General features: G+C 50.0%; 1 protein-coding gene across 2 annotated transcripts; it reads right to left on the minus strand.

The window, feature by feature from the left end:
• Positions 1 to 1,243: 1,243 nt before the first annotated feature.
• Positions 1,244 to 7,996, minus strand: LOC129387858 (neprilysin-1-like). 2 transcript variants are annotated; one of them, XM_055077518.2, is made up of 9 exons: positions 7,747 to 7,996; positions 7,336 to 7,457; positions 6,741 to 6,815; positions 6,341 to 6,503; positions 6,053 to 6,139; positions 5,004 to 5,206; positions 3,393 to 3,575; positions 2,731 to 2,817; positions 1,289 to 1,556 (listed from the first exon to the last, which is right to left on the minus strand). In XM_055077518.2, the coding sequence occupies exons 1-9, from the start codon at positions 7,794 to 7,796 to the stop codon at positions 1,384 to 1,386; spliced, it is 1,143 nt and encodes a 380-aa protein (XP_054933493.2). In that variant the 5' UTR covers positions 7,797 to 7,996; the 3' UTR covers positions 1,289 to 1,383. The 2 variants fall into 2 exon arrangements, with proteins under 2 accessions (XP_072142814.1, XP_054933493.2); XM_072286713.1 differs by lacking the exons at positions 6,741 to 6,815; positions 7,336 to 7,457; positions 7,747 to 7,996 and having other exon boundaries at positions 1,244 to 1,556; positions 6,341 to 6,462.
• Between the last annotated feature and the right edge of the window lie 2,911 nt (positions 7,997 to 10,907).

Genomic DNA, 10,907 nt, shown 5'->3' on the forward strand with positions numbered 1-10,907 from the left:
AAACAGGCGTAGTGCAGACAAAGACTAGGCGCCTAAGTTGACGCTTCGCTTTTGGCCTTTTCGAACAATATTCGTAAAAAGCGCAATTTGTGACAACTTGACGACGTCTGTAAATTTTGCATGCCGGGAATGTTCATGCCGGGAGTTGACCAGTAAGATTGTTTCAACAGCCAAATTGAATGCTCTCGTCGTATATATAAGACGTGACTTCAGTTTCAAAGCGAATATAGCTTTGTCTATGTCGACTTGTCTATGGATCGAGTCGAGACGTAAAGGTTTGCTATTGTAACGTTAAAAACTGCGCAATTTAGTATACTTGTTTTAGAATAATAAATATTGCCGTTATTCGAACGTAATGCGAGGGTCGAGTTCAAGCAACGAAAATCACGAAAAAAGAAAAAGCTCGTTACAATCGAGTAAATACGATAAGTGACGTCGCAGCACATTTCTAGCCCCTTTAGTTGTTTTCTGTGGTACTTCAGAAGTGCTTTGTATAAAAGCAGGCCAGAGAGACACTATATGCAAATAATTGCGTTCAGGAGTCGACGTATAGTCGCCGAGGAAATCGCCAACTGAAGACAACGCGCCTTTTGAGGTCAGCGCAGGGTCCCCTGAGAGTGAATTGATGTGGCGCTTGCGCGTTGGCGAATACCGATTGTTCGTAAATGTGACGCTTAGGGCATTTCGGAGCATTAATGATGCGTGTCCAATGACCGATACATTTTACCACTCAAGTAAGGTCGCCACAAAGATGTCCCACAAATGCTACTTGGAAGCGGTCTACCATATGCCACGCATAGTGGTGCAGGACAGGTTTAAATAGAGATTACTGGGCAAATTGAACCCTATGTGCTGGCAGTGGACTTAATTGTTATCGTGACAACTCCATCGTGTCACCTCGGCCTAATGTTTGCTTGCAGTGCGCGTTAAAGAAATACCGACATAAGTTCAATTCCTCTTTTATTTTTACAGCGAAGCTGTTTAGGGGGCTAGGTGCTGGCGGATCTCGTCTCCGTGGATGCACAGACCAGAAATTTTTCATACGTGGACCGATCCCGAAGATAGTGCGATGCCGGGCCGACCCGCGGCGGAGGTGCAGTTCGCCGTTAAGGGGCCCGCATTCACAGCTTATCTGTTCATCCTCATTCACAGAGTGGAAGGGCACTGATTTTCTTTTTTTGGCGTTAAGTTTTTAGACATTGAAACAATGAAAAAAATAAACAAAACTGAAAAGCCTCGATATAATAGCCTTTTTACAGCCAGCCAACGTTTCGCTTTCCGAGAGGTGACTGCAGTCGTGACGACATGACGCAGAAGGAGGTCACGTGGGAGCAGGACGGCGTGACCTGTTGACACTCGCCGCGCGGCTCGCTTGGCGGTGTGCTATAAACTGCTACGCATTGGGCCACAGTAGATGCAACTCGCCTCGACACTTCCTTGAGGAGCCGTGAGAGCCGCTTGAGGTAGAGTGGGTGCATCACCACCACGTGGTCGTCCAGGTCGAGGGACACGCCCACGTCCTTCAGCACAATGTTCAGGAAATACACCCAGCGGATCTGCGGCAGCGGCGCCCGAATGACCGTTTTTTTTTTTTTACTTTAGTTCGTCTGAGCATCGTATCACGGGTTCGATCTCCGGTCGCGACGCTCGTACTACAATACAACCTAATCCAATCGAATCCAACTCAATACTATACAATGCAACGCCAATGCAATACAACGCAGAAACGGTGTAGTGCCAAGCCGGCGCTAAAGTCTTACAAAAACAAGCGTCTGTTCTTCTGCTGCGTTTTTTGAAGCGCTCTCACACCACGCACAGACGTAAACAGACAAATACAAAGCGCTGCGTTTCTGTCTTTGCGTCCTTGTCATTTAGAACGGGCAAAAAAAAAAAAAAAGATCTGGGTTTTTACGTGCCAAAACCACGATCTGATTATGAGGCACGCCTTAGTGGGAAACTCCGGATTGATATCGACCACCTAGGGTTCTTTAGCATCCACCTAAATCAAGTACCCGAGCGTTCTCTTGCATTTCCCCGCAAATGTGGCCGCCGCGGTCGGGATCGAACCCACGACCTCGAACTCAATATAGCACGGCGCCGTAGCCACAGGGCTACCGCTGTAGGTAATCAATTAAGTAATACGAGCGAAATATGTCATACAAACAAACCCAAGCAGTCTACCTTGTAGTGCTATCTCACACAGCATACTAGAAACTGAGTCGACTGCTCTTGGAGTGAAGTTGAATCTTGTTCCAGAACTACAAAGTTTGAAATAACGCCAACCTCTCGCAAGTGTGCCCATTTCTGGCACCTTTGATGCGAACGTATATATGCGCAGGCATACACGTGACTGGAACGTCTCGCGCTTTAATAGATGGACAAGTTTTTGAGTGTTTCTTTAATTTAAATCAGCTAATGGTTTGCCGCACATCTGGCCGAAGCGGACTGCGCATAGCAAAGTAGGATGCATCTGCTGAAATTGTAATTTTTTATCTGTTTGATGCTCGTGTCAATGTATATAACTCATTCGCAATGTATGGCATCCGCCCTCAAACTTCGCCTGACTTTCTTTATCCATGCTGTGAGCGTTGCCTATAGCATACTATAAGAAGGCGCTTCGACAGACATATTCAGTTTTTTGTGCACACTGTGTAGACAACTTCATCAGTTGTGCAACAAGGCTAATTAAAAGAAAAACTGCGCAGAACAACAGCGTCATGCGGTGCTGACCTCGGGTATGGCGCCTTCGAGCATCTTGAGCGACATCAGGTTGTACACGCTCTGCGGGTTGCGGATCGCGGTCGGCGGCTCCGAGATCTGGAAAATAAAAGAGCCGGAAAATTAAAACGACGGCCTTACTGTTAGGTACGCGTAACTTAATGGTGCACTATAGCATGGGCTCTCCTTTCCCCGCTTGAAATCACGTATACATAGTATGTACGTGACGTCACATCCGCTGCTGTCGTCTGCTTCCGCTACCTTCCGCCATCTTGGGGAACCTTATCAACAGGCGCGCGCATAGGCCTATAGGTTCCCCAACATGGCGCCGCCGTAAACCGGAAGTCGCGGAGTATACTTGAATGACGTACGTGCATACTATGTATAGGTGTAAAGTCGTAATCACAATCAGCAGGAGACTGAATAAAAGCACTGTACTAGGGACGAAATCGAAATTCATTTCGCTCGTGTTCTCAATCCAGGATTCGATTCCGTGCTCGCGCGGTCGTTTCGTCGTCTGGCTATAGCTAACTATGTTCTGGGAACACTTGAAGGACAGCTATTGCAACGGGATTTCGGGGCTTGTAAACTAGGGGCTTGTGATAGCGCGACGGCGCGCTATCGAGACAAGCCATGGAGGTCGCCACGTGCACGCAGCGCCACACGCCACTCACGTAGGCGAGCTTTGCCTCGAAGTTGACGATGTCGTTGACGATGTCGGCGGCGGCCACGTTGGCGCCGAGCAGCAGGGCGCAGCGGTAGATGTACAGCTTGTAGCGGTGCAAGATGCGGAAGAAGGGAGTCCGGTAGCGGCCTCGCAGCACCAGGGTCTCGACGCCGAACGACGGCTGCCCTATCTGCGTGTGACCAGTGCGAGACCTTGCGTGGGATACATCGCCTCCTTGTAGATCTCTTTCTGCTTTTTGTATAATTCGTGCGAAGATGCGAAGGGTCGTCGCGCATGTATCGCCCACCAAGCGAGTTCCTCCCTTTCGTTGGACCTACAGGTTTGGACTGTCAAGAGCGCGTTTTTGTCTTTCCTTCGTAAACGTGCGATGGTCTTTCCATATTCTCTCACTTAGTGCAACTCCACTGCATGCATGCGTCTGGTGACTCTTGCACGCGTATCGGGTCTCGAGTTCCCTGCCCACCCACGTGCAGACGCCTGTGCACCTTACGTACACATGGACTGCCTTCTCGGATTGGTCGCATTATTGGGGCCGGTAGAAGTGCATATTCATGTGCGGTCCCGGCTGCCGCCTGGTCTCGTTATGAATCGCGGTGTTCAGTATTTCTGGTAGTGAAAAAGCGAGGCCGAAAAAGGAAGTATTCGAGGAAGTGGCCACGTTCTTGTGTAAAACTATCAGTTCATGCACCCATCGTGAAACGCGGAATAGGTTGCCTGAAGGTACAGTAAGGGTTACTTCAATATAGCTCGACAAATTGCAGTGCAATTTCATTTTCTGACTTTCCGTAATATCTGTCGCTTCTCCAACCGTTGACTTCACTTGCTCTTCATTTGCGCTGAGCTTTGCATCTCGAATTTTCTGTCAAATACAGTGTTATTTCTCACCCGAATTTTCTGTCAAGCTTTCAGTATTTATTTTTGGTACTACATGTATGTATACATGTGCAATTGCTTTCGAATTGCTTTAATGTATATAAAATTTTTTTCCCACCTCTATAGTAGTTGACACAGGGGCGGCAGCGGTCACTTAGTGAAATGAATGAACCCTAACGTAATCCCTCCAACAGACCCGAATAATGACGGACCGTCGATAAATGCGCCAAAGTTATATGTAAGATTAGGGGCTCCCACAGACTCCAATTGAAAGCCCAGGTGACACGACGATGCTTTGTGTATTTTCTAGCGAGTTCTGTAATTTGAAAGAGCCCGACAATTAAATATAGATTTGTTGTATACAGTCAGTCAGTTGGCATTATTTTTTACACAAGTACACACTGAATCACTGACTCGAAGCACGTGCACACGCTAATTATAGGTAGCAAACACTTTAGACAAGCTTCACGTTTGCAAACAAGAAACCCTTGACGTCGCTAGTGCCTAGGAGCGTGGACAGAATAAGAAATGAGCATTTTTTTTCCACATTCTTGAGCCGCATAAGTTCTTGGCCGCAGTAATCTGCGGCTTGTGTATATTTGTTTCCCCTGTGCGAAGATAAAAGGCTGCAGGACCAATAGAATAACACGTCCCTGCCAGAACCAGCGGGACCTTCGTCCCGGGACCCGAACAACATGGATTGGGAGGTGAGGGGGGCACTTACGTAGAGGATGTAGCGCTCGCTGTTGTGGTAGTCGAGGTGTGCGCTGACCGAGATGAGCGCGTCGAGATGCAGCTCTCGGATGGCGTTGCCCAGCAGGTGGAAGGTGCGGAACTGCTGCGTCCGGTTCACAATGGGCCAGTGCGAGAGCTCGTAGCGCGCCAGCAGGTCCTCCAGGGGCTTGGTACCCTTGCTGTTGCGCAGGTCTGCGCTCGACGAAACACGACGCGCGAGGAAGGCGCACGAAAGCAGGTTAACTAGGTACCAGGGTGACTCTGAGGTGCGGTTGGTTTCGACCGAGCGTTTCTACGGCAGCGCCTTGGAGGAGTTGTTAAACCCCGTAGCAGGGGCTAAATCTGAAGTATATAGTCGACTCTGCCCAAGCATTTCTGCAATCTGGGCTTGTAGTAAGCGTTAAATTGGTAGCAGGGTTTGTTCATATACATTCGATGCATCTTCAACACATCTCGTTACGTCTCAGAAATAGAACAGCTGACAAGCGCTTCTCTTTGTTCGCTTGCTTCTGCTCTTTTTTACTGGCATCAGTGATACACATCAACGAGCTAGTTTGTGCGATAAGGGCAAGCGTTCGTCTAGGCTTTTAAAGCGTTTGAGAGAGAAGGCAATATGGATATAGTGAGCTCCGACTGATGAACGCCCGGTTGGCCACACTAGAGTTACTGTTCAGGCTGCTTACTAAAGGGAACCTATGCAGTAACTCTATGCCATTCTACATAGCAGTGGCGGAGCCAGGACTGGTTTTTCGGGAAAAGGGAGAGGGGGAGGAGAAGTATGCCCTTGATCGAGGAATGGAGGGAGCGTGGGAAGGGGGCGGGGTCTGGACGAGCGATATCCTGGTACATAAAAATTTCGGGGGGGGGGGGGGGGGGGGGCACGTGCCCGCTGTGCCCCCTGCATCTCTCGCTAAACGTCAGAGGGCATGTGGGATGGTGAGTGTCGCTTTAATACAGGAGAACCAACGCGCGGGTGCAAAGAGCGAGCTTCACTTCAAGCTTCCCACCTCGTGACCTGAGAGGATGGTGCTGTCGTACCTATGTTGATGCAGCCTTGGTAAAGCGCAGCAGCCTTCTGGGTCGCCGTCTGCTCTCGGTACGATATCACGGTGTTGTTCAGTATCTCTGAAAAAAGTATTAAGTTTGGTAATGAGCGCGCAGTGACGTAAAGCGGCTGGCTGGCTGGCTGGCTGGCTGCCAGTAGGAACCAAGTGTATATAAGAAAGATGCAGCTAGACGGTACAGCAAGAGTACGCAGCTAAGCGCCTCTGTGCGTTCGCAGCATTCAATCATCAATTCATGGCATTCGTAGTGGTGGCGACTCACCGGAGATCTGGTCCTCGACGGCTCGTCGCATGTCCCTGTTGACGCTCTTTGAAGACCTCGTCCGGCGCCACTTTTGCCGTGCGCGTCCAGCCGCCGCACACGTGCTCGTAGAAGTCCTCGCAGGCCTCCTGGAAGTCCAGCTTGGAGGCGCGCATCGTCAACGCTGCACAACCGGGAGGATGGGCAGCAAGCGAGAACTGGTCATGTGGTCTACACGTTAAAACTGTCATTATACCATGACCTATTCGGGCTGCTGCGCCCTTGTGCTCTTACGAACTGCAGGTGCTACGCAGTGGCCATTACGCAAACTGCTACGTTTGTTTTAAGTAACTAAAGTACGATAAAATCATGTACTTCGTGCTAAGCAGCTAATTGAGAATGGTTGGTCGTAAACGCTCACCGTATGCCTTGCATTCGTCGCTTTCACAGGACAGGGACGTGTTCATGTCGCCGTAGGCGGTTATTGTCCTGTTACCTGAAAGTGATTGTACAGGAAGACAACATTGAAATATGTGTGATTATTTCTCTTCATAAGTCAGCGTCCCAAATTTATGGAGGACATTTATTTTTCATCAACTATCATTAATACAATGTAGGTAACGCCTCGCATCTTAATTGGAGCTATCTACCACACTACCCGCGCGTTACACTACTACGCGGAAGTCTCTAGATTTTCCATTAGCTACTGCGCATGACGATGCTTGCTGTTGCAGTAATCAAGACAGGTTCAGTCGCAGTGCGTACTTCCAGCGTTTCTAGAATACTCCCGCCTTGCGGATTTTTGCCAAATTATTTAATTATACCATTGACTTGTTGGCAGTAGCAGTAGTGCAGTGCTCACTGCAACGTTAGTACTTTCAACTGATCGATTTTTAAATTTTTTTTTCATCTCGCATACGCATTGCTCTCATTCATTGTAAGACTAGTAGCTGTCGGAGACGGTGTCGCCACTATCGGAGACAGCGAAATCGCGCGTTGGTCAGATGTGTGCTCACAGACTTCCTGGATGCTGAAGCACTTGAGCAGGATGAAGCCCATGACGATTAGCGTGACCACGATGAGCACTGCCACGATGGTGACGCACGTGTTGAGGAAGTTGTCTGCCTTGGAGGGAGCCCTGCGAAGGTGCGCGGGTTGGGGCACGGGACTGTCATTGCTATGTGGTGCTGTTTTATACGGCGGTAGTTCTTTCGACTGACTGACTGACTGACCGCTGTTCTGCAAATTATGGATGAAGGAGAAACTGACTGACTGACTGGCTGACAGGATGAGCAACTCACCATGGTTGTATGGTAACAAAATCAAGCCTCTAGAATCCCCTTAATTCTCCATGAGCGACTGAGCCCCCCCTCCCCCCCCCCCCCCACACACACACACGCATAGAAAAAGAAAGAGAACAAACTTACGGTGCCTCTGTTTGGCGAGAAGCATAGTCCTGTATCGTGGGGGGTGGCATCGCTGGCTTGCTGCAAAATACAAAGGAGCTCACTGAAGTCGATTCATGTCGCCGCTATTGCACTGACTTTCAACACAACGGAAAATGGGGAAAACTAGCGCAATGTCCGTTTTTAAGCGACTGGCGTCATGGACGGGCACGTCCATGCCCCGAACGTTGAATCAGTAACGTCACGGACGCAGCTCTTCTGTGGCTATCAAGGGAATGCTACGGGCGCGTGGCTGCTGCACATGTGTTACCGCGCCAAGTGTTCTGGCAGCATTTGACAGTGCTTTTGCTTGATCGGAACAGACGCTGAATCGACGCAGCTGCCACGCGCGACGGTTTCGCATTTCCCCAGACGCGGAAGGGAAAAGCCGCAAAACAAGTAAACCTTTACACTCAGTGGTGTGTTCTGTCTTATTTAACTGTTGCTAATAAGGTCTATGTTTTGTCTTCCCCAGCCTAAACTAACGTGGATTAAAGCGCGGAGCTATTTTCAGAAGTGCTCTCACTTGTGCGCGCTTTGCCTCGTATCTTTCTGTTCATAGCCACAGGAAGTTGTCCGAGAGTATAGAACCTAAACACGGAGGCTTCGATAATGTCACTGCACCGTATTAACGGGCGCACTTTCTTTTGCTTTCTGACAGTGACAGTTTTTTTACCGGATTGTCGCTGTTATCGCTCTGTCGTTCGGCGCAACACACGCCTGTGGGGCAGTCATGCGATCATCTTTGTTTGCGCTTCTTTTTGGCGGCCACGATGACGTCAACGCAAACTATGTATATTCATGTTTTTTTGAGTGCGTCTGTGAATCTGTCGAGAGACCATTTAAAAATTAAATTATGGCGTTTTACGTGCCAAAACTACTATTTGATTATGGGGGCCTCCGGAAAATTTCGACCACCTGAGGTTGTTTAACTTGCATCTAAATATAAGTACATGGTTGTTTTAGCATTTCGCCCCGATCGAAATTCGGCCGCCGTGGCCGGGATTCGACCCCGCAGCTTCGCGCTTAGCAGACCAACACCTTAGCCACCAAGCAACCATGGTACGTAGTGACCATTTTTGATAGGGCTAACAGTAAGCCTAATGTCAAGCCTAACGCTAAGCATAACGCTAAGCGAACGTAACGCGCACATCACGGTGTGTGACGGCAGTTGCGCCTTCACTTGTGGGGATTGAGGAATGCGCCGGCGCCATTGCGAGGGCACTCACCTGTTCTGCCATCCCTACGCCTCACCCCCTTCCCACTCGCGGCCGGTTGTCAGCGGTGGCGCTCCACTCGTGATGGTTTGCGGTGGCGGCGGGGCGCTGACTTCATGACGTGGCCGGCTGTCCGCGGCTCTCGGCGGGAGCGTTTCTCTTACCTCAGGGACCTCAGTGGGTACGTACATGTTTCCTCTCGTCCGCCGGCACCTTTGTGACTAGGACTTGAGCTCTCGCGCACGGTGCCTTAGCACGTGCGGGGAGCGCGTACTTTGTGATGATCCTTACCGGACGCTTAGCCGAAGAACGGGTGCCTAGTGCTCCCGCGAGGTCGCACCACGCCGAGCCGCACTTATCGGAGCTCCAAGCCGAAGGGTATTGCCCGAGCTCTTGTGAGTTGGCTCATTGATTACCACGAGAGCGAGTGGCATATAGCAAGCTAAGCCCTTGCGGCCTGAGCTTGCATGCAGCGGCGCGCTAAAGGCTGACGGCTGACGGGGCCCTGTGGCTCGATAAGCTCGAACCCGCGGTGGTCGGTACGCCAGTGAGACCCTAAGACCCCAAACACTGCACTTGCGTAATGACAGTAACACGCCCTCTTGGTTAGCATGGTGTACTTACGTGTAATATCAAGTCGAAATTGCTATTTAAGTTCGCAGTAAACGCAACAGGCTGAACGGAAAGAAAAGTGTCTACGATGAACTACCTCGAACGTCAGCTCAACGCAGAGTACAGACGCCGTTAGTCTTCGTGGTCGTCACCAACCGGATTTAAGCTCACTGTTCAGTGGTGGACGAAGTCCTCTCTCTGAGATTGCCAGCCACCCTTCACCCCAATTCCATCATCCCTTGTCTGTGAACTTCCCAATATCATGACTATATAATTCTCTGCCACCGGTGACACCTCTCTCTCTTTTGCACTCACAGTGCGTCGTTTAGATTTACTGACCCGAGCTGCCCAGTGTGTCTGACACTGCGCGTGCCAACACGCTGAGGCTTAGACAGTCCCGGGCAGTACGGGATGACAAATCAAAGAGACCTTTGTGACAGACCAGAGTATAACTGAGTGCTGTCGTATCAAGGCACAAAGACGTAAATGGCGGGCTGCTGCTCTCGATAACCTCAGCTTTCGCTGTAGCAACGCGCCGAAGATGGTGTGCTAAGATGACCTACCTCTCGGAAAGGTGAGAGGTGGGTTCTCGAGACCAATGATGGCGAGGTTGAGAGCACTGACGGCGACCGAGAGGATCGAGCTTGCTGCCGCGTTGCTGTCAGTGCACGAACCTCGTGAGGCTCGTGACTCGCGTGCATCATGCACTGGTGCTGACTTCACAGGAAGTGGCACAAACCCACTACGGGCAATCGGCCTACACTGTTAAATAAATTACGCCCTTAAAATTGAATAAGGGTGTGCCTTCTTTTATAGCTAACACTCTTACGCCATTTTGGGCGCAAGGATGTGAGTTATATTCCCATTTACACCCTTGTTCACTTTTTAATGGTGTAATTTATTTTACAGTGTATAGCGACACTAGGAAAATGCGCTATCACTGTCGTTTTGTGGAGCTGACGTGTAGCGGTTTAGTCTAAGACACTAATTTGGGCTAGTTGGCCTGTCACTGTGAGATACTAAATAGCGCTAAAGATTTTACTTGGGGCAAACGCGATGTTGCCTGTATGGCCGGTGTTACGGCTGACGTCTAGCACCTCGTGCAGAAACGACTTTTACCCACCATGCCTCGTCGAAATGAAGCGTTACTTCCTAATTCTCCATGGTCATCTCGAGTGTCTGCCGGTCTGGCGGAAGCCCCGCAGTGTCTTCAGGCCTCTTTTGTGTGTGTGTGTGTGTGTGCGACTTTAGAGGAGCCCTTTCCTCGAACTGTCAAGCTCTACAGGGGAACTTCCGCGAACCAGCAACGCCCAA

Source organism: Dermacentor andersoni, chromosome 3, assembly GCF_023375885.2.
Source record: "Dermacentor andersoni chromosome 3, qqDerAnde1_hic_scaffold, whole genome shotgun sequence".
NCBI lineage: Eukaryota > Metazoa > Arthropoda > Arachnida > Ixodida > Ixodidae > Dermacentor > Dermacentor andersoni.

Coding starts and splice junctions, on each gene's coding strand:
- LOC129387858 (XM_055077518.2), bottom strand. CDS start 7,796: ATGCCACCCCCCACGATACAGGACTATGCTTCTCGCCAAACAGAGGCA. Junction 6,140..6,340: donor CGTCGAGGACCAGATCTCCG/GTGAGTCGCCAC, acceptor TACTTTTTTCAG/AGATACTGAACAACACCGTG. Junction 3,576..5,003: donor GCGAGCGCTACATCCTCTAC/GTAAGTGCCCCC, acceptor GGTCACACGCAG/ATAGGGCAGCCGTCGTTCGG.